Genomic DNA, 22,483 nt, shown 5'->3' with positions numbered 1-22,483 from the left:
CGACGCAGATGAGGCGTCACTGAATCCTTCATTAGAAAAAGAAAAGCCGTCGACGAACGCGGTGCACCAAAATTAAGATGACGTCATTGCTTTCAGAAACTGGGGACGGGGATGGGGGTGGGGGCCCGTGGCGGGGGATGCGGAGGGTGGGAGTCAGGGGGCGGGTGCTTGCCCTCCCCCTCCCCCGGGACTCAGACGGTGGTCATCAGTTTCAGGGAGCCCGACCGGAAGCGGAGGATCTTCTTCTTGAGGTTGTGCGAGGCCTTGATTTTGACGAAGGCCTTGGGCGGGTGGCGGCGCAGGTCCTGGGCGGCCACAGCCGGCACGGGCAGCGTCTGGACGAACTGGGACCAGATGAGGCCGCCGCTCTCCTCCGAGTCGCTGGTGGAGGTGCTCTCGCCCACGAACTCGCCTTCGCTCACGCTGGACTCGCTGTCGCCGAAGCAGTTGGTGGTGTAGTTGCTGCGCTCGTCCTCGCTGGTGTCCACCACGGTGGAGTGGAAGAGCGACTCGCACTCGGCCGAGTACTCGGAGTCGCTGGCGGCCACGGCCCCGGCGGCGAAGGCGTAGGGGCTGGCGAAGGGCGGCGGCACGGGCACCGGGAAGGCGCCCGCGTGCTCGCGGCGGCCCCGGCGGGCGCGACGCAGCGCCTCCTCGTACGAGACCTCGGCCGAGGACTTCCAGCGGCGGTAGTCGGTTCGCTTGTGCTTAGGTTTGGCCACGACGGGCTCCCGTCCGTGGCCGCCGCCGCCGCCGTGGGCCTTGAGGCCGGCTCGGTGGCCGCCCTGAGGCCTGGCGGGCAGCGCCGCCTCGCCCGGCCCGCCGGCGCTCCGCCGGCCTCGGCACGGGGCCTTCTTCTGTCTCTTATTTGTATCCAGGTCGTCGGGGAAGCGGCACCTCCTGCTGGCCGCCCGGGCGGCCTTCTCGCGGACGGTGGGCAGGCCGCCATTCTCCAGCCCCGAGGCGGGCGTCGCAGGCGGGGCTCCGGCCTGGCCGCGGGGCCGCAGCGAGGCGCTCCTGGCGGCGGCGTGGCGCGGCCTCGGGTGCGGGCGGCCGCTCGAGCCCCCGGGCGGCCCCTGGCCCTGCCCCGGGATGAACCGCGCCTTCACCAGGCGACCCTCCCCGGTGCTCTGCGACGAGGAGCCCTCACTTTTGAAGTCCAGGCCGGGCCTGTCCTCCACGACGAGGGCCGCCGGCGGCGGCGGAGGGGGCGGCCCGGGGGCCGCCGCGGCCTGCAGGCTGCTTTTCAGCGTGGCCATCTTCTTCGGGGGCTGCGGGGCTTTGCTGTCTGGCCCCGGGCCTCTGCCGGGGCTGTCTTTGGGGAGACCAGCCGAGAGCTGACTGCCTTCCTTGAGGGGCTCGGTGGGCCCAGCGGCGGGACCCCACGCGTGTTCTTGGGGGGCCACTTTGGCATGTGGAGGTTCGGGGGCAGGGGCCGCAGAACAGCCCTGGGGCGGGGACGGCCTCCGGCTCTCCAGTGGCTCGGCCTTTGGCTCCTTTGACCACTGCTTCAGCGGGGAGGAGGCCCCGATGTCCGAAGACGGTGTCCCCCCGGAGGGCAAAGACCCCGGCTTGGGATTCTTGAGGTTCCCCCCGTTGCCTGGGGGAGCGGCCCCGGCGGCGCGGACACACACGCTGGCGTTCCGCAGAAGCCCTTTGGTGGGGTCCGCGGTCACACTGGTTCTGGGTTTGTTGGTCCTTACGGGGTGTGTTTTCTTCTGGACCAGGCTCAGGATGTAGCCGTCCATTTTCTTAGTGCACAAAGGGTGGGAAGCAGACCCCAAGCCGCTTGGGGAGGGTAAGGAACTGTCCGTTTTGGTGGCGTCGTCGAGTTCAGATGCGAGGCAGATGTCACCGGCATGGCCCCCCAGCCTCTCCTCTTCTCTCAGAGGGTGGCCGGTCAGACAGAGGAACATGGGGCTCTGCACAGCCACGGCGTGGAGCGGACTGGGATAGCGGTACACATCGCTCCCGTTTTTAGACACCAGATCACACTGGTACTTGGGATTCACATCTGAAATGACATCAAGGGACTTAGATTGTGGTGTAGAAAGAGAACTGCAAAATGCCACCCCCCCTCCCCTTTCCAGGTCCTCAGAGGGACCTTCTCTACATCTGAAAGACATTTAAAGGTATTCTGAAGAAATAAGTTAGTAGCACCACCTTGACTCTAGCCAACTTTTAAGACAAATCATAGGTTGAGAAAGAATTCTGGATTCAAAAGTACCCCCATTAGCTACTAATTTGTATTAAGTTCATGTATTAGTGGGTAAAGGAGGGAAAAAAATGAACAAAACATGGATATTAGCCAGGCACCAATGGCATATGCCAGTAATCCTAGCTACTCAGGAGGCTGAGATCTGAAGTTAGAAGTCAGAAGCCAGCCTAGGCAGCAAAGTCTGTGAGACTCATCTCCAACTGAATCACAGAAAAAGTGATGTAGCTCAAATGGTAGAATGCTAACCTTGAGCAAAAAAGGTGCTCAGGGACAGCCCAGGCCCAGAGTTCAAGTCTCAGGACTGGGGGGGAGGAGGAAGGGATGGTATTAGACATTCTCTGAAGAAAAAATATTTAGACAATAACAATGCACTTAGACTACTGAATAATGGAACAGGCTCTACATTGTTCAGTGAAAACACATTGTAAATTACCAGAATAGGATTAATTTTATAAAGATTATTCATTTGCAAAGAACATCTCAGATGAAGCATATCAAGATTCTAATAGTTGCAGCTCACTGTGATGGGGAAAATGGAGGCGGGGAGAAAGTTTGGTGCAGGTACTAGAATTTAAACCCAGGGCCTAAGGCACTATCCCTTAGCTTTTTGGGGTTTTTTTTCCTCAATCCTGCCACTTTATCACGTGAGCCACAGCTCCACATCTAGCTTTTTTGGTGGTTAATTGGAGAGAAAAGTCTCAGACTTTCCTGCCAAGGCTGGCTTCAAACTGCCATCCTCAGATCTCAGCCTTCTGAGTAATTAGGATTTCAAGCATGAGACACCTGTGCCCAGCTTGGTATTTGCATTGAAAGTGCTAGAACCTGGCACTTGTTTAAGGGAATGTTCTCTAAACTTCAATAGCATTCTCAGAAGAAAAAAAAAATCCATTGTTGATGAGATTTGTAAAGACATAATTGGAAATGGCTTATCTATCTGCTGTGACTCAGTAAACAATTTGTTCTAAAATTTGTTCTAGCACTTTGTCTTTTTTTTTTTTTTTTTTTGCCAGTTCTGGGGCTTGAACTCAGGGCCTGAGCACTGTCCTTGGGCTTTCCTCAAGGCTAGCATTCTACCACTTGAGCCATAGCACCGCTTCTAAGCGTTTTCTGTGTGGTACTAAGTAATCAAGCCCAGGGCTTCATACCTGTTAGGCAAGCTCTCTACCACTAGCCCAAACTCCTGACCCTATCTTTGTCTTAAAAATTTATTTTTGTATTTATTTAAAGGCTGGGTTTGCCTATGTTGCACTAGTTATCCCTTTTTTCTGTTTAGTACCAAGCAGGTATGCCAGTCCCCAAGAACCAACCCAGCTGTCTCAGTTACATGAAATTGTATTTGGGAGAACCAAGGAAGTCTGGGAGCCAGAACATTTTGGAAGCCTTCAAATAAAGCCCATAGCATACTGCCTTCTAATGGGTTTGGAAATTTTCCCTCTGAAACTAGATTTGCAGAGTGAAAGGGAGCAACTACCAACAAACTAACTATACTCTAGATAACAAAAGTGCTATACATCCACAAATGATTTCTCTGTCAAAAGCATATACAAACAGAGAGCTATCAACCAATTAGCAATTTTAGCTGTTAAATGTTTGTCTTGACTGGACTCAAAAATGGAACCTTGTACCCCACTTGAAAACATAGGCAAACTAAGGTGCAATGAACTGTGCCAGCACCTATGACAGCTCCAATCATATTTGCTCTGCTCTAAGGAAATCACAATATTACACAATTAAAGCTGGAGTAATTGATTTCAGCCACAAGTCTGCCATTCCAAAGATAGGGTATGGGGCATGTCACATTAGGAAAATGGGCTCGTTTCCTGGTCTTGAAATCCAACCTGCCTGTCACACCTTGTTGGGAAGTTTGGCTATGGTTTGTGATGTAAAGTAGGCCACCTCTATCTCTGGGATTGGCCCTGCCGACCTCTCGGACAGCACCTCTCTACCATGCCCACCTCTATGCTGATTGGCTCCTGCATCCTATTTTAGCCCAATGTACTTCCAGAATAAACTAGTCTTCCTGTGACAGTCTCCCTGGTGCGTCTGTGTCTTCCCTCTGGAGAGGGAGGGCTGGGTGAAGGCAGCCAGTCGGCCCTAACCTTTCTCTGCCTCATCTTAGTCAGGGCGTAAAAACCCCGACAATAGGGAGTTTCGGCCAACAGCTTTTTTTTGTTTTGTTTTGTTTTGTTTGTTTTTTGTCAGTCATGGGGCTTGAACTCTAGGCCTGGGTGCTGTCCCTGAGCTCTTCAGCTCAAGGCTACCGCCCTACCCCTGGAGCCACAGCGCCACTTCAGCCAAGAGCTTATATGCCCAAATTTCTACTTTAAGACAAGATGGTTGAACATAACTTGTGATTCTCTTACATGGACCTGGCAGACCTAAGCATGAAGGAAAAGGAGGAAGGAGGAGGGGAAGGAGAGAGGAGAAAAGGGGAGGGAAGGCAAATGAACTAAGCAAAGATTCAGAAGCCACATTTAGTAGCCTCTAGTATTATGATAGCATTTTTACCTAATAGCATTTTTTTCTTTTTTTTTTATTGTAATTAGTAAAAGGGTTACATGATATTTGCCAGATAGAAGGTGCATTAATTCACATACATTGATACCCTTTCACATGTCTTGGTACCCGTTTCCCTCCCCCCCCACACCCCCCCCCCCCCGTCTTGGTTTTCCCCCCTTCCCTATCAAATTTCAAATATCCAAATACAAATAAGTTCAATATATCAGATAACAAAGTGAGATACTATACCAATATGAGATAACCAAGGGACAGCAAAGGAGATGAGAGACAACATAGTACATTAAGGACAACAATCATTCATTATATAGCTTTTGTTTCACTATCCTGGAGGTCCTTTCAATTAGCTTCACATTATATGACCTAATAGCATTTTTAAAGTCACATTGTATTGCCACTATTAGATATTAGATTAGTACTAGTATTAGAACTATTAGATGAGTTCTAGATATTAGATCTAGTTGTATTTGCCTAGATCAAACTGCAGGTTCCAGATGTTGATATGGCTTGAGTAGAGCAAATTCATGACCTTTAGCTTTTCCATCTGTAACAAGAATTGGAGCTAGATAACATTAAGTCCCCTTATCAGCTAATTAAAATTTCTGTCAGTGCTTAAAATTCTTACCTGTGGATTTGGGGCAACTGTCTGAGATGGTCATAGTGGCCTCCAAGGGGGTACAAAAGCAGGTACTGGAATGACAACTGGATAAGCACTCACTGAACACTGAATTGGAGGAATTAGAAAGGGATCCCGAAGCTCCATCACTCAGTTCATAAAACCCTATAAATTAACAACGAAGGTTGCAAGTAAGAGCCTATCAAGGAAAAATACACATTCATTCTTAAAAAGGGTAAATTGCAGAGGAAGAACAGGTGTTTGGTTGGTTGGTTAACTGCTTTGATTTGGAGAAGTTTTGCCAATTTTGTCTCAGTAGATTTTAGAGTACTCATTTTATGGTTTTATTTCAAACATAGGAAAAGACAAAGAGCATAGGTATGGATATATTTCAAAGCTATACTGTCAGATCAGCCTTTCTACTTTGTCCCACCTTTAAAGATGTAGAAGAACTTTGATTTTGCCAGACGTGGTGGCTCATACCTGTAATCCTAGCCACTCAGAAGGCTGAGATCTGAGGATTGCAGTTCAAAGCCAGCCCGGGCACTAAAGACCATGAGACTCTTATCTCCAATTAATCACTAGAAAATGGGAAGTGGTACTGTGGCTCAGCCTTGAGCTGAAGAGTTCAGAGACAGCACCCAGTCCCAGAGTTCAAGCCCCATGACCCACCAAAAAAAACCAAACCAAAACAAACAAAAAAAAACTTTCATTTTTCTGAGCCTCAACTTTATCATAAATGTTTCAGAATGAATAACTTTAAGAGAAAATTCTATCTAAGTAGCCAAATGGTTTAGAAGAAAAAAAATCTTTTGAAGTAGTCTCAAGAACTGTGTCTAATTTTCCAGCCTAGTTCTGACTTTCTCAAATTTCAAAGGCTTACCACTACTCTAGAAATTTGAATAGAACCTTTCATTTTTAATTCAAGGGACTTCATTCAGACCAATCAATCTCATTATTAAAATATTTTGTGGTTGACTTAAATTTACTCTCATGCAACAGAATGGCAAATTCCCAATATTTCTGTGTTAGAAATCAACTCCACTATTATTTGCAGGTCTGAGATTACTAACTACAGTGAGCCTTGAGTGCAGAATTCAGTCCTGCACTTACTCACCTGAGCTAGGCCGGCTGTCTGTCTCCAGGTGCTCTTCAGAGGTCTTTTCTACATCTAGCCTCAGGTCACTTATCTGCTTGTCAAGTTCTTGCAATTGATTCAACAAACCAGCATCTCTTCTTCTCAAACAATTCTGATTAGGAAAAAACAGGAACACACACACAAAACACAAAGTCTGCTAAGTATTTGACTAAAAGGTTCACTAAGCCTTTTTAAACTAGAATCTTACTGGATACCTTGAGATTTAAAAAAAGCCTTCAAAAAATTTAACTGTACTTTGACACATTTTGTGGCAATATAAAGTTCCTCATTAAACTAAAAGCCTTCTTTTTTAGGTCTTAACTAATACAAACTGACTTTTTATAGGTAGGAGCAATAAAACTGCATAAAGACTTTAAATCATCTGGTATATAGCCAGTCCAAAAAGAGAACGCACAAGAAACCTTCACAGTAGGCTCTTGCATTTAATGTCAGAGTAACAGATTTCTTACAATACACTATAATCTTACTTAGGTGAGGTTTTCTGGCCAAATGTCTTGGCCTGCAGAGTGTTGTTTTCTATTAGTTGCTTTGTGGGGTTTAATCAGTCTTAGAACCTTTGAAAGTGAGAAACTAATACTAATAGCCAGCGCCAAGTATAATGTGAGCTGGCAGAATTCAAAACCCTCAAGGGAAGGTCCATCAAGATTTGGACTCAGCTAAGGTTTCCAAAGGTGACAGATTGGTTGTGCTAACTCACACCGCCACCTAGTGCTTCCTGCTCCTGGGAAGGCGAAAGAACTCAAAAGGCATCTGGTTCAAATCATGAATGCCAAGTCTACAAATGAAAATAGTACTATAAACACTGACTGGAGTGGAATGCTCCTGACATTACCGCCTTGCTCCCCTGAAGTGGACAATAGCAATGTGCCAATAGCAATGCTGAGATGTGTGAAGACAAAAAGGTGCTATTGTGCAAGACCGATGTAAAAGGTAATTGATCAGACACAACAAGGTGAATTGGGTTCAAATTAATGTTATATGCAAACCAGGTCTGTTGCCACCAAAACATAAAAAAAAAATGCCAAAAGGCAGCTTAGAACACAAGCCACATCCATTAGATGAAAGGGAAGAGCTACTCTTCCTTTCTGTCCTTTGACTTGGAAAACTTGGAAAAATAAATCAAGTTTGTTTGGGAAATTTTTAGTTTCTTTTTTTTCCTTCAGGGAAAAAAAAAAAAACCCTACATTTAAAGTACTTTGGTACTCAATAAGCTGTTAAGAGGTAATGCAAAAAAAAAAAAAAACAACACATGACAACGCACATCACCGCCACTTTATGTTAGAGGGCCCATGTGCCGCTTGTGTCTACTTTCAGATCGTATCACATGGTCAAATAGGGATCTTTTTGCTGTTTCCAAAACTACATTTGGAGATGACTGAAACAAAGCTGCCGCCATTATTCTGAGGCGGGGTCAAAAGCTGTTCTCCACACATTAAGGTCCAAAGTTCTTTTTCTTCCCTATTAATGAAGCCTGCATAGAATGACCGCCCTGACAGAAATCCAATAAGATAAATGTTTCCTGAGAGCAGGTTCTTCCTTCTCCCACCTTGGCCACCAATCGCAGCTGGCAAGACACATCAAATATGAAGGGGGGGGGCCAAGTTCTCCAGCCAAATTGCAATCATTTGCATCGAGTTTTAGCTACCTTATACAAAGGACTTCTATTTGGAACGAAGCACCCGCCCCGGGTGGGAGAGGCCGGCTGGAGGAGAGCCCCGGGAGGGAGAGAGGGAGGGAGGGAGGGGAACGGCTCCCCGCAGGCGCTACAGTGTAATCAGAAAACTCGGGCTTGGGCGGCCGAGCACGCCGCAAAGCTCCCTCCTGGCTTTTGTCCCCTCTCTACTGGAGGAGATGAAACCAGAGATATCTCCAAATAAAATGGCATTTCGAGTCGGGGTTCGCGCATCTCTGCGGAGGGGGTATGTGCTGGTGTAACTGGAAAGACTTTCCAGGTTGGAACCAGGCGAGTCTGGGAGGCCTGAATGCAGGGTGGGGGTGGGGGACGCTGGAACCACCTGGGTCCCCATAACCCGCGCGAGGTCGCCAGCCCCTCACCTGACACAAAGCAAGCACACCCTAGGCATGTGTGGGGATCGGTAGTCCGCGCGCCCCGGGAAGACGGCACTGGGAGACCCTAACGGGTCGGTGAGGTGAGGGATCGCCAATCTCCGGACAAGAACTGCCCCAAACCAGGGGCGACCTCGCCTGCGTCCATCCCCCAGGCCCCCGGCAGACCTGCCGCGCTCACCTCGGGGCACGGACCTACCAATTGCTTCCGCAGCAGCAAGATGTTCTCCTCCAAGAACTTCTCCTCCAGGCGGCTGCGCTGCACCGCGTCCCCCGGCAGCTCGCCCGCGCCCCGCGCCGCGGCCCCCGCGTCCCCGGAGCAGCGCAGGGCGCCCCGGACCAGCAGTTCCTGGCGCTGCCGCAGGTACTCCAGCTCCGCCAGCCCGGCCAGCGTGGCCTCCTGGCGCTCCCGGGTGCGCTGGCGCTCCGACTCCGCCTCGCCCTTCTCCCGCCAGCGCCCCTCGGGCTCCGCCACACGCTGCTCGCCCCTGACCGGCGCCGCCGGCTCCAGCTCCCTCGCCGCGCTGCCGGGACTCGGCTTCATGGTCCCCAACCCGCCGGCGACCGCCAGTCGCCGCGGCGGAGCTGCCGGGACAGAGGAGCGACGCGCTAGGGCTTTGACCGCCGGCTCATGCCGCCCCGAGGCGGGACCCCGCACGGAGGCTGGGGGCGCAGGCGGGGAGCGCTCGGATCCCGCGTGCAGCAGCCGGAGGGAGCGCACCCGGATCCGGAGGCAGCGTCTGCTGTCGCCACGCGTCCAGAGTCGTGGTCCCGACGCTGATTACCGCTTGCCGGGAGAGCCTTCTCGCACGGTGGCCCGGCCGCTCCGCCCGCCGCCCGCCTCCCCGCGCCGACCCCGCACCCCGCGCCTCGCTCCCCCGCCGACCTTCTACTGTCAGGAGCCCGCAGCCCGCCTACTTCGCGCGCCCGGCTGCCACGCCCCCCGCCGCGCCCCGCCCCGCGCCACGCCCCCTGCCGCTAGGCCCGCCCTCCTCTCCATCTCCCTCACCCCGCCGAGCCCCGCGTCCACTCACCGCACCCCGCTTCTCCCGGCTCCTCGTCGGTTCTTTCCCAGGGCCCGGAGCCTGCATCTAGTTACCGCCGCCCCACAGGCAGGGTCCGCCGGAGGGCTCGCAGCCGGGCTCCCGTGAAAACTCTGAAATTCTACGAAGTTGCAGCCCACGATCTTAACATTTTCCCCACGCGTCCACTCGGGTCCGCGGACCCACTGAGGTTTCTTTCATGTGGTCGAGCAATTTCCTTGGAACGTATTTGAGTTTTTGGTGAGTTGGGGGAGGGGTGGAACTCATTTTATAAAAGAAAGCAATAGGAAGTACAAGGCATTGTTGTTCCAAACCTCTGAGGTTCTGTTCTATACATATTTATTTTTTTAAAGAGGACTCAATGATGGAAGGCGTTTAAAATTAGGCAGGAGGTGTCGTTCTGTGCGAGCTACAGCGCTTGCATCCGAAAGCCTAGGGTTTACCAGTGCACACGTGCACGCCTAGGGTTTCGGGTTTGGTTTATTGCTTTTATTTAGTCTCCATTCACTCAGCCACTGATTCTTGAAACCATCCCTGTTTCATCCTTGGATAGCGATGTAAGTAAGCTCGTCTGTGCCCATGTTTCTCCTCAGAGGTAAGATGGATCTCATGCAGCCTACCTCTTGGAGAAATGATAATATACAGCATGCAAAGTGTATTTGCGCCCTGCGTTTACAACGTGGCAGACACTGACTGTAAAGACTAATGTAAGTCCCCTCCCTCATACTTTCTTGTTTCCAGCAGAAGATCTTACAAATTTCCCGTTGGAGTGTCATCTGTGATTCAATCACCTTTACTAGGGACACTGCTCACAAGGAATTTCAGTAGTGTAGGGGTCTAGCTTGTCACTATATATATGTATATATATGTATATATATGTATATATACTATATATATGTATATATACATATATATACATATATACATGTATGTATATGTATGTATATACGTATGTATATATTGGCAGTGCATTCAAGCACCTCAAAAACTGAACTGAGCAATCCACAATTTGCAGTAGTTTACACACAGTGTCTGTTTTTATAATTTTACTATTTTGTCCAGCTGCTTACCCTTGCTAAGAATTTTTCCTTTCCCTCTTTTGTGCTGTCCCTCTGAACTCCTCAACTGTATCAATGTATTTGGTTTGTATACCATTGCTCAGTTCTTTATCTGGATTTGCACTCATAGGTCTATGTAGGTAGTGTTTATGTGAATCTCCTCTCTCCCGCCACATCACAAAAACTCCCTGCAGGCTGGGACTATTTTACTACTCTCCTTGGGTCACAGCTTTTAGCTGGGCCTGGCTAGCATTCAACTGGTAATTGCTTACTGCTAGACTCTGGAGAAGGTAGGTGAGTTGGAAATTGTTTTCTCATTAGCATACTTTTTAGCACGCTTTAAAACTTAATAGGACCCATTTAATCTCTACAACAAATAGTATTAAGTCCACATTTACCAAAAAGACAACAAAAATAAAAGCTCCCTTGCCATTCACCTCTGCATTGCTTCCCATTCCCCATCCCACCCGCCACAGATATAGAAGGATATACAGCCTTAAGTCACAATGCAGGAGATGCTAGGTCTAAAAATGAAGTCACATTCAGTTGTTCCTAAGCATTCTGAATCTGTTGGATTAAGTCACCCATTCTTTATGCCTACTGCAGGTCAAACCCTACTCTGTAACACAAGAACTAATTCTGTTCCTTAATTTGAAGATATTGAAGAACAATGATTTAGCCAGATGCCTGTGGCTCAAGCCTGTAATCCTAGTTACTCAGAAGGCTGAGATCTGAAGATTGCAGTTCCAAGCCAAAGGGAGCAGGAAAATCCCCGAGATGCTCATCTTCCATAAGCCAGCAAATAAATAAATAAATAAACGAATAAATAAATAAATAATCAATCTGGAAGTGGGGCTGTAGCCTAAGTGATAGAGTGCTAGCCCTAAGAAAAAGCTGAGACAGCTCCCAGGCCCTCACTTCAAGCCCCAACACTAGTACATACACATGAACACACACACACACACACACACACACACACACACACACACACACACACACACACACACAAAGACATTCCTTCCAAATGCCTCTCACCCATGTTCTCTGTCATTGCTTCATTTTACTCGTTTCTAAAACGAATTGCTTTCTAGTTCTGAATTCGATTCTTTCTAGTTGGGTGGAGCTTATTATTGTGGCCTGTGTTATATCACACATTGACAACTATATTTATATACTTGGGGGGAAGCTGAGCCAGTTTTACACACTACTAATAAATCTTGTTAAAGCAGACAGGCGAGTCACTATGTCTCCAAATCTCCCCAAGTTCCCACCCACCCCCACCCCACCCCCACCAAATGCCACTTTGAGCTGGCTCATTAGTCCAAAGCAAACCATTTGCTATAACAGCTTGTCTGACTCCATGAAGAAAAGTGTTTCCAGCAAGTTTAAATATTAAAACTAATGTATTCAGATGGCACCACCAATAAAATGGTCACAAATAGCAATAAAGGTTAGTCTTTCCAAAGGATCCCTTACACATTAATAAATAATGCTGTTCATTCACGTGCCAATTAAAACAAACCTGAGCTGTCAGAAGTCAGAAACAAGGAGCCTAGTGCTGTCATTGTTTTTCCAGGAAAAGTCCCAATGTCATCAGATTAAGTGCAACTGGCTGGGTTGTCCCTGTTCTCTTAACATAACAGCCAAATATTCTCCTGTCATTCTCTAGATTCTCTTCTTGTATGATTCTTTGTTTAGTTGCAGGTTTGTGAGAGGAAGTTGAAAGAACTGCCCACGGTTCCCTTCCGGTGCTCACACTCTCACTTCCCCCATGTTTTTGATTTTTCTTTCTTTTTCTTTTTAAAGCTGGTTCTCCCCCAACTAGTGCTCCTTTCAAATTGGGTTCCTTTCTAGTTTCTTTTTTCCTTCCTTCTAGCCCTTCCTCAACTTTGTCTTCTCAAAAATCAAAAACAAGAGGAAAACAGAACAAAACATTTATAAACACTTAGAAAGTGTGGCATTAAAGATGGAATGGATCTGTGCAGAGAATCTGGAGAATAAACTAAAGGCGCATACGAGAGAGAGAGAGAGAGAGAGAGAGAGAGAGAGAGAGAGAGAGAGAGAGAGAGAGAGAGAGAGAGAGAGAGACTCTCTTAATTGAACATGCTACAATTACGTGGCCTAGGTTGTAACCATGGGCAGAGCCAGAAGGGTGTCTCAGATCACACAGCCTAGAATTTTGCACCTAGGCAGAGCAATTCCCATCAGCATCCCTGGCCATAGTGTGAGCATTGTTCTGCAAATTCCTAATCATTCTACAAATTCCTAATCCAGCAGGGAACATCCTACAGTCCCTGGAGTAAAGCAGCGATACACACTTTGCTATAGAGAAAAGCAACAAAATGATGCCATGCAGCTTTTATGGCCAAACAAACACAAATGATGCAATTGGGGAAAGCTGTTTCCAAATGGGGGAGGGAGGGAGGGAAGGAGGAAGGGAGAGAGAAGAAAGGGCAATCCTTTGAGTTTGGGTGATAACCACCATTTGAGGGTCTGGGATCAAAGCTCCAGCCAGACATCAAAGCCCATTTGAGCCTAATACCAAAAGAGCCATCGTGAATTAAACTTCATATATAAACTAATTACAGCTTGACCCCCACAATTAGGCTTCAGTGAGCACACAGGGGAAAGAAAGCAGACTTTGCAACAAAAGATGGGGGGGGGTAAGGAAAGTTGGTAGCAAACATCATGGCCTTGAACACTTTGAAAATCTTTGGAGGGCAGAAGGGGAGAAGGGCATGGTAGAGGAAAGAGCCAGCTTTGACAATGCTGGTCTTGTTTGAAAGACTACAAAAGCATCCTCCACGCTCTCTGACTGCATGATCAAATACATCTTAATTCCTCGATGAAAAGTTTATCTTTAAAAGTTGTGCTCCAGTGTGGTTAAAGGGTACCATGTCACCAGGTTCTGCTGAAAGAGTGCCGGGTGATTACATGACGCTTGCTGCTTGCAGAAGCCCAGACATCCTCATTCAGAGTGTTGAGTTCTAAGATAGGGATGTGTCCCAGAGGGACTTTTATTCTCAAATTCTAATCATCAGCTTTGATACCTCCATCACCTGTAGACATGAGTCCCTTAACTCTGCTATGCCTACTGGTCATCTTTACAGAAGGCAGGTGCAAGCATAACAGGTGTGCAAATCCCTAGAATTATGTCCTCAGTACAAAGACTGAGAGATGATCAGATTCATTCATCTCAGGCAAAATTTCAAAGTATTTCAGAGACAAGAGGCTTGCTTAAGCCTTTATCCTTACATTCCTTCATTGGGTCTGCTCCTCAGTTACCACTTGAGCCATGCCTAATTTGGGCACTTTGTTAGTTCTTTGGAAGTAAGAGTATCTTGCACTTATCTGCCTGAGCTGGCTTCAAGTCTGGATCCTCATATCTCACCCTTCTGAGTAGCTAGGATTGCAGATGTGAGCCACTAGCAGCAGCTGGATCAACAGATTTTATTTTGATTTTTGGATTCTGCTAATTTAATGGACAAGAAATCATATTTAAGTTCCATTTTTCAATGAGATATGTCTAATATGTGTAATACATCTGTGTTAGATGGTGAACCACTCAAACACTATGCCTACCTTCTCGATGTCCTTCTCTGATATCCTAAGGGTGAAACTGGGACTGATTAAATAACTATGCTCTGTGAACTGCCTGTGTATTTTCAAATTGTGAAGCAACTATAGCACAATTTATGAAATAATTCTTTAAAAGTAGACATATTCTTCAGTGAAATGCAAATCCGAAATGTGATATCTCATGTCAGTTAAAATAGCTATTATCAAAAAGACAAGAACAAATGTTAGCCAGGATGAGAAAGAAAGGGAAAGTTTCATACAGTGCTAATGGGAGTATAACTAGTAGAGCCACAGTATATTGAAGTTCCACAAAAAGAAAAAAAGAAAAAACTAAAACTACCATATGAATCAATCATTCCATTACATGCTATATACTCAAAAGAAAATAACAGGGTCCAAAAGATATTTTTTGGCCAAGTGCTGGTTGCAGGTGGTTCATGTCTATAATCCTACTCAGCAGACAGAGATCAAAGGACCATAGTTCAGGACTAACTTATGCAGAAAAGTCCATTAGATCACCTCCAACTTAAGCAGCAAAAAAGCATGGCCGGAGCTGTGAATCAAGTGGTAGAATGCCAGCCAAAGTTCAAACCCTAGTAGAGAGAGAGAGAGAGAGAGAGAGAGAGACAGACAGACAGACAGACAGAGAAACAGCAGTCACATTGCCACATTTACTGTAGAACTACTATGAGGTTAGTGTAGATGTCCTTATAGATAAATTAAGGAAATGTGGCATATAAACACAATGGAATATTATTAACTTTAAAAATCATGATATAGAGCCAGGAGTTTGGCCTAGTGGTAGAGTGCTTACCTAGCATGCACGAAGACCTGGGTTTGATTCCTCGGTATCACATACATCGAAAAAGCCAGAAGTGGTGCTATGGCTCAAGTGGTAGAGCTCTAGCCTTGAGAAAGCTCAAGGACAGTGCTGAGGCCCTGAGTCCAAGTCCCCAGATTGACAAAAAAATTATGATATACTGTCATTTGTAGCAGCATAAATAGCAAGGAAGAAAATTATATTAATTGAAAAAAGCCAAGCACATGCTCTCGTTCAGGTGTGGGAGCTAAAAAAAAATATTGGTCACATGGAAGTAGAAAAAGTAAAAGCAGAGTCTAGGAAGTAAAAAAAGAAATAGAGAATGGATGGAAAGAAAGAATGGAGTGTAGGTAGATAGAAGAAATACATTCTGTTTTATAAAACAGTAGGATAACCATACAGATAACACATAACTGCATAGTTCAAAATAGCAGTACAGAGTATTTATGTTCTCACCACAACCAAATAACAAATGCTTGAGGTAGTAAACACACATACATGACCTGTGTTCTGATAGTTCACAGTGTATACAGGTAATTAAATATCACTATATGTACAATAATCATCACCTTTTCAATACTGGGGTTTGAATTTAGGGCCTCACACTTGATGTTTGATAGTTTGGTAATCTACCACTTGAGCCATACCTCTAGCCTGGTTTTTGGCTGATTATTTTTGAGAGAGAGCCTGGAAACCTTTCCTACCAAGACTAACCTCCCTTTTTCAGCCTCTAAGTAGCTAGGATTACAGGTATGAGCTACTAGTGCTTAACAGTGATTGTTTTTAAGTTAAACAGATGGGTTCTCTGATAATACCAAAACTCACATTCAAATAAAATTGCAACAAAATACCAACTATTAAAATTTTTCCAAAGGAGAATCATTTTTCCTTTTCCTTCCTTCCTTCCTTCCTTCCTTCCTTCCTTCCTTCCTTCCTTCCTTCCTTCCTTCCTTTCTTCCTGTCTTTTTAAATTTTTCTGTTACTGAAAATTAAGCCAGGACTTGAACACACTAGACTGGTATTACCACAGACCTACATCTTCAACCTTGAAATTCATATCTTTTCTTTTCTTTTCAGCCAGTCCTGGGCTTGAGCTCAGGGCATGAGCACTATCCTTGGACTTTCTCAAGGCTAGAGCTCTACCACTTGAGCCTCAGCACCACTTCTGGCTTTTTTTCTATGGATGTGGTACCGAGGAGTTGAACCAAGGTCTTTGTGCATGCTAGGCAAGCACTCTACCACTAGGCCAAACTCCCAGCCCCTTGTCTTATTTTTTTATATTACTCTTTTTTTTTCCCTGTCAGTCATGGGGCTTGAACTCTGGGCCTGGGCACTGTCCCTGAGCTGTCCCTCAGCTCAAGGCTCCCACCCTACTCCTTGAGCCACAACACCACTTCTGGTTTTCTGATGACTAATTGGAGATGAGAGTCTCACAAACTTTTATGCCCAGGCTGGCTTTGAACCATGATCCTCAGATCTCAGCCTCCTGAGTAACTAGGATTACAGGAGTGAGCCACCGTCCCAACATATGAAACATATTGAGGAAGATATTTGCTTAGTAGCAAACCAATGCAGTATTTTCCAGCTAAATATTATTCAATGAAATAATTTTTCATTGATATAATTTATTATTGAAGGGTGGTATGAGAGTGTAACCTAGTGGTAGAGTGCTTGCTTAGCATGTATGAAGCCCTGGGTTCAATTCCTTGATACCACATACATAGAAAAAGCCAAAAGTGGTGCTGTGGCTCAAGCAGTAGAGCACTAAGCTCAAGGACAGTGTCCAGGCCCTGAGTTCAAGGCCCAGGACTGGCACAAAAAAAAAAGGAAATAATTAGTATATATAAATAAACTGGTTGTTTTTTGTCCATCACGAGAAGTGAACTCAGGGAGATTTTTATTCTCCCCTCTTAAAGCTAGTGCTATAGGAGCCGATAGTTTGGCCTAGTGGTAGAGTGCTTGCCTAGCATGCCTGAAGACCTGAGTTCAATTCTTCGGTACCACATACATAGGAAAAAAACCAAAAGTGGTGCTGAGGCTCAAGTGGTAGAGCTCTAGCCTTGAGAAAGTCCAAGGACAGTGCTCAGGCCCTGAGCTCAAGCCCAGGACTGGCAAAAAAAAAAAAAAAAAAAAAAAGCTAGTGCTCTACCGCTTTGAGATACAGCTCCATACCAGTTTCTAGTGGTTAACTGGAGATAAGAGTCTCATGAACTTCCTTTTCTTGGGCTGGCTTCTAACTGTGATCCTCAGATCTCAGCCTTCTGAGTAGCTAGGACTTTAGGCCTCAGCCTTGGGCATCCTGCCTGGCTTGGGGCTTGACTCAGGACCTGCACACTGTCCTTTTAGCTTTTATACTCAAGGCTATTGCTCTACCATTTAAGCCACAACTCTTCTTCTGGCTTTTTTGGTAGTTAATAGGAGATAAGAATTTCACAGACTTTCCTACCTAGGCTGGCTTCACAACAGGATCTTCAGATATCAGCCTCTGATGTAGCTGGGATTACAGGTGTGAGCCACCATGCCCAGCTTGTAAATAACTGTTTAAATCATTAATTATGTTATTGGTCTGTGCATTTCCATTTCCTTGGAATAATCCTAGAAAGAGAGAGACGAGACGTCCTTTAAACCCATGGCAGTCTAGCAATGTCAAATATGGCTTCCTGATTATTTCTACATTGGCATAGGAAAATAATCAATGAGGTGATGTTTTGAGCCTCAGTGGATCCAGTTGTCAGCCTGTGTTTGCCAGGAAGACTCACACATCCAGTTTAATTAAGATCCCCTGGGAGGACCTCAGAATTCCTGTAGAAAAGCCCAGAATGCCATTATCGCCCCCTGGGAGACAGAAAGCATACACTTCGGGCTGAGGCTTAGGTGGCCTTGCCCCATGGGGTGCCACTTCCTCTAAGCCATGGCACCTCTCAGCCCCAGTGTGAACAGCCACACGTCTGCTTCAAACAGAAGTTGGGCCTTGAGTATGTTTGGGCTCTGAGGAAGACTGGGAGTGGTGAAGAGCCTCAGATTCAAAGAGAAATCAGCCGGGATGACAGTTGGCTAAGTTGGTCTCCAGCCAGGGGACCTGTGGGGACAGATAGGAAGCCTGGGAGCTCCACCTCCATCTCTCTCTGCCCACCCCAGGGAACTGCCCTTCCGGGGAAGGTAGGGGGAAATCTTTGAAGTCTGTGAGGATGGTTTTGACAACAGATGGGACAATCTGCTTCTGTTCAGTTTGGTCCAGGCAAACAAGATTCCAGCAGTGCCAGGAGTTTTTGCCTAATGATAAAGAAAACACTGCCATTTTGTTACACTCAACTCATCCCTTCACAGGCCCTGTAGAGAAATTTAGTTGATACAGTCTTAAGTGGAAGTTGGATTATTATTTTTTAAATTTTAATTAAAGAATTTATTAATATTGATTTTTACATCATATTTCAAATGTCATGTTTAACAAACAAGTATTCAGGAAGGGAGTCTCTATATACAATCACTGGCACTTAGATTGTCGAACATAATTAAAATTAAGCTGAGGGTTTATATGTCATAGATACATATTAATCTATGTAATAAAACATTATGTCTATGGAGTATATATCCCATCATAGATTTTTATGTCTATGGAGTTAGGTTGATATCTCCAATACCATGTCCATAACATTGAGTACCCAAATATTGAGTCCTCCCTCTTGTACTGTTTGGATCTAATATCCACATATTAAGGATACCATGCACCTTTTGTTCCTTTGGTCTTATCTCACTCAACATGATTGGCTCTAGATTCATCCACTTCCCAGCGAATGCCATTATTTTATCTTGTCTGTTGGCTATGGTAGAATTCCATTGTGTATGTGCCACATTTTCTGTATCCATTCATCTGCAGTAGGGCATCTGGGTTGTTTCTATTGCTTGCCTATTGTGAATAGTGCAGAGATGAACATGGCTGAGCAGGTGTCCTTATCATATCCTGGGTTATGATGTTCAGGGTAGATGCCCAGGAGTGGTATGGCAGGATGGTAGGGAAGGTCTATTTTCAGTTCTTTAAGAAACCTCCAACCTGCTTTCCAGAGTGGCAGAACTAGTTTACATCCCCACCATCAGTGAAGTAGGGTTCCTCTTTCTCCATAACCCTACCAGCATTTGTCATTGTCTGAGTTCAGAATATTGGCCATTCTAATTGGCATAAGATGGTATCTTAGAGTTGTTTTTATTTGCATTTCCTTTATGACCATGGATGATGAGCATTTTCTCATATGTTTTTCTGCCATTTTAACTCTTCTTTTGATCAGTCTCTCTTTAGTTCCCTTGCCCATTTAGTGATTGGTCTGTTGGGTTTAGGAGGCTTAGTTTCTTGCGTTCCCTGTAGATACTGGATATTAAGGAAGCTGGATTAATTTTTTCATAAGAGTAAGAACCAGATTCATATCCAACACTAACTAGTGTGGTAGAAGGATGTAGGTTTTCCAACTGGACTGATTGGAATTAGAAATCCAGCTAACATATACTCTACCATTCCAAAATGTTCACTGTGCACTGGTTTGCTAGCTCTGATCTTTCTTAGCCCAAGTTTATTTTTTTTTTCATCTGTAAGATAGTATTTGTACTTACCCTTATAGGGAGGTTATGAATGAAAGTTTCTAACCACAAAGTCACCATGTGTGTGCGTGTGTGTATGTGTACACGCGCACACTCCTTGTCTGTGCTGATCCTGAGGCTTGAGCTTAGGGCCTGAGTGCTATCCCTAATGTTCTACCACCTGAGCCACAGCTCCACTTAGAGCTGTTTTGATGCTTAGTTGGAGATAAGTTCTTATGGACTTTTTCAGCCTGGGTTGGCTTTGAACTGCAATACTCAAGCATGGGCCACTGGCACGCAACCGGAAGTCCCAGCTTTCATACAGATGTTTTAATGCACATCCAAACAGAATATGCAATGAAAGCTATTTCTTTTCTTTTCTTTTTTTCTTTTTTCTTTTTTTTTGCCAGTCCTGGGGCTTGAACTCAGGGCCTGGGCAATGTCTTTGGGCTTTCTCAAGATTAGCGCTCTATCTTTGCGCCACTTTGGGCTTTTCCTGTGTATGTGGTATCAAGGGATCAAACCCAGGGCTTCATGCATGATAGGTGAGCACTCTATGACTAGGCCGTGCTCCCAACCCAAATGAAGGATATCTCTACAAGATAAAAATTACCATTAGCTATCAGAGTTGTTTCAGAAAGCACCAATTTCATGTTGTTTTTAGTTTATTTAATTTTGAGCTATGAGCACAGGATGCTCAAGATGAAACATAAAGATCCTAGTCTTAGAAATCTTAGGAACAAGTAGGTCTGGTTGTTGTATTGAGAAGAATGTAAGCTTTGGCTTGAGTTCAACTCCTTAAGCAAAAGCTTTTAAGTTGGGAATGTAACTTAATTCACAGACAGCCAGTGTGAGGGGCACATAACAGATGTTGACTCCCTGTCACTTCTGTTTCATATTTAAACTGAGGTATTATTTAGATTAAGAAGCTAATTTTATGATGGCTGGCTCATGACTGCTGTCCTAGCTATTCAAGAAGCAGAAATCTGAGAACTCAGGTTCAAAGCCAACCTAGGTAGAAAAGTCCAACTAACCACCAAAAAGCTACAAGTGCAAGGAGTAGAATACTAGCCTTTAGGGAAACAGCCATGTGACATGTGATGCATGATGCTCTGAATTCAAGCCCCAGCAATGATACACACAAACACACACACACACACACACACACACACACACACACACACACACACACAAACACGGCTTAATCTAATTCTTCTTTCCCTACCCCCAACTCTTGCATAGCCTCTTATTATGGAAAATTGGAAAATTTCCAAACACAAAAGTAGAGAAAATGGCTGGGAGTTTAGCCTAGTGGTAGAATGCTTGCCTAGCATGCATGAAGACTTGGGTTCCATTCCTCGGTACCACATGCACAGAAAAAAGCCAGAGGTGGTACTGAGGCTCAAGTGGTAGAGCTCTAGCCTTGAGAAAGTCCACAGATAGTGCTCAGGCCCTGAGCTCAAGCACAGGACTGGCAAAAAAAAAAAAAAAAAAAAAAAACAGAGAGAGAAAATGCTATAAATGTATCTGTGTAACCTAAGTTAACAACTGTAAACAAGATTATAAACAATCCCCATTTAGAAAAGAAGATCTTGACAATTTGGGAACCAGCAGAAATAAAAGTCACAGACAAAAGATCTTATTTCTATTTCTGTTAGTACTCTAGAGCCAGACATAATAAACACTTAATAAATTTGAGGCATTAGCTTTATCATTTTTCCCTTAGAATTTATCCAAAATCTTTTTTGTTTGTTTGTTTCCTTCTCAGTCCTAGGGCTTGAACTCAGAGACTGAGCATTGTTCCTGAGCTTTTGTGCTCAAGGCTAATGCTCTACCTTTTGATCCACAGCTCTACTTCTGGTTTTTGATGGTTAACTAGAGATAAGTTTCCTAGACTTTTCTACCCTGGCTGGCTTTGAAATCTTCAAATCTCAGCCTCCTGAGTAGCTAGGATTACAGGCATGAGCTACTAGGATCCAGCACAAAACCTTTTCATAGACCTTTGAGAATACACCTTTTACCTACAAAGCACAAAATACTTTCCCACAGCCTTACTATAAAATAAGAGATATAAGGAGACAAAGTCACCTTGAAGTAAAAGCAATGCTTTACCACTTGGAACAAGTCAGCAGTTGCTGATCCCTGGTTGTCGCTGCTGCTACAGGGGCCAATGACTTTCTTCCACAAGTCTATAGTCTCTCCTGCTCAGCTTGATGGTTTCCTTCTGCAGAGAGCTGCGGGGTGGCAAGACTTTGTGAATTCTTAGTACTTGAAGTCATAAAGTGTGGAACAGAGTACTATTAGGACAAAAGCCAAGTAAACTGAATTTGTTTGCGAAATGAATTAAAGCATCCCCATTGTATAGCTTAGGTTTCCATTATTTGTGTTTCGCAGACTTTTTCATGAACAATTAAATGTACTATTAAATAGCGTAAAACTAATGGCTAGTATACAGAGACACACTGATGCCAAAAATGTAATGTCAAAAATAGCACAAGTCACCAGGCCTCAATGGCTCAAGCCTGTAATCATAGATACTTAGGAGACTGAGATTTGTGGATTGCAGTTCTAGACCAGCCTGGGCCAAAAAGTTTGTGAGACTCTTATCTTCAATAAGTTATTCAGAAAAAGATGGAACTGGTGCTGTGGCAGAACTCTAGCCTTGAGTACAAAGAGACTCAGGGATATCATCCAGGCCATGAGTTTAAGCCCCAAGACCAGCAAATGAATGAAAGGATGAATGGATGAATAGCACAAGTTAAGCTGGGCACTGGTGACTCACACCTGCAATCTTAGTGACCCAGGAGAATGAAATCTGAAGATCATGGTTCGATGCC

The 22,483-nt window shown here is 45.4% G+C and overlaps 1 protein-coding gene across 2 annotated transcripts; it reads right to left on the bottom strand.

The window, feature by feature from the left end:
• Positions 1 to 168: 168 nt before the first annotated feature.
• Positions 169 to 9,121, bottom strand: Dact1 (dishevelled binding antagonist of beta catenin 1). Of its 2 annotated transcripts, XM_090344201.1 has the most exons (5): positions 8,777 to 9,121; positions 6,469 to 6,601; positions 5,361 to 5,516; positions 3,296 to 3,314; positions 169 to 2,115 (listed from the first exon to the last, which is right to left on the bottom strand). In XM_090344201.1, the coding sequence occupies exons 1-5, from the start codon at positions 9,119 to 9,121 to the stop codon at positions 192 to 194; spliced, it is 2,577 nt and encodes an 858-aa protein (XP_090200327.1). In that variant the 3' UTR covers positions 169 to 191. The 2 variants fall into 2 exon arrangements, with proteins under 2 accessions (XP_090200327.1, XP_090200326.1); XM_090344200.1 differs by lacking the exon at positions 3,296 to 3,314 and having other exon boundaries at positions 169 to 2,014.
• Positions 9,122 to 22,483: the final 13,362 nt, after the last annotated feature.

This window comes from Megascapheus bottae, chromosome 14, assembly GCF_031878675.1.
Source record: "Megascapheus bottae isolate mThoBot1 chromosome 14, mThoBot2.hap1, whole genome shotgun sequence".
Taxonomy (NCBI): Eukaryota; Metazoa; Chordata; class Mammalia; order Rodentia; family Geomyidae; genus Megascapheus; species Megascapheus bottae.
Note: the sequence above shows the minus strand (reverse complement) of the source record. Positions and strands in the feature narration are given on the sequence as shown.

What these genes read in the sequence shown, in the direction of transcription:
- Dact1 (XM_090344201.1), bottom strand. Translation starts at nt 9,121, where the DNA reads ATGAAGCCGAGTCCCGGCAGCGCGGCGAGGGAGCTGGAGCCGGCGGCG. An exon ending in TGCTGCTGCGGAAGCAATTG is followed by an intron (nt 6,602 to 8,776) that starts GTAGGTCCGTGC and finishes TTTCCTAATCAG; the next exon opens with AATTGTTTGAGAAGAAGAGA. An exon ending in AGACAGCCGGCCTAGCTCAG is followed by an intron (nt 5,517 to 6,468) that starts GTGAGTAAGTGC and finishes GTTAATTTATAG; the next exon opens with GGTTTTATGAACTGAGTGAT.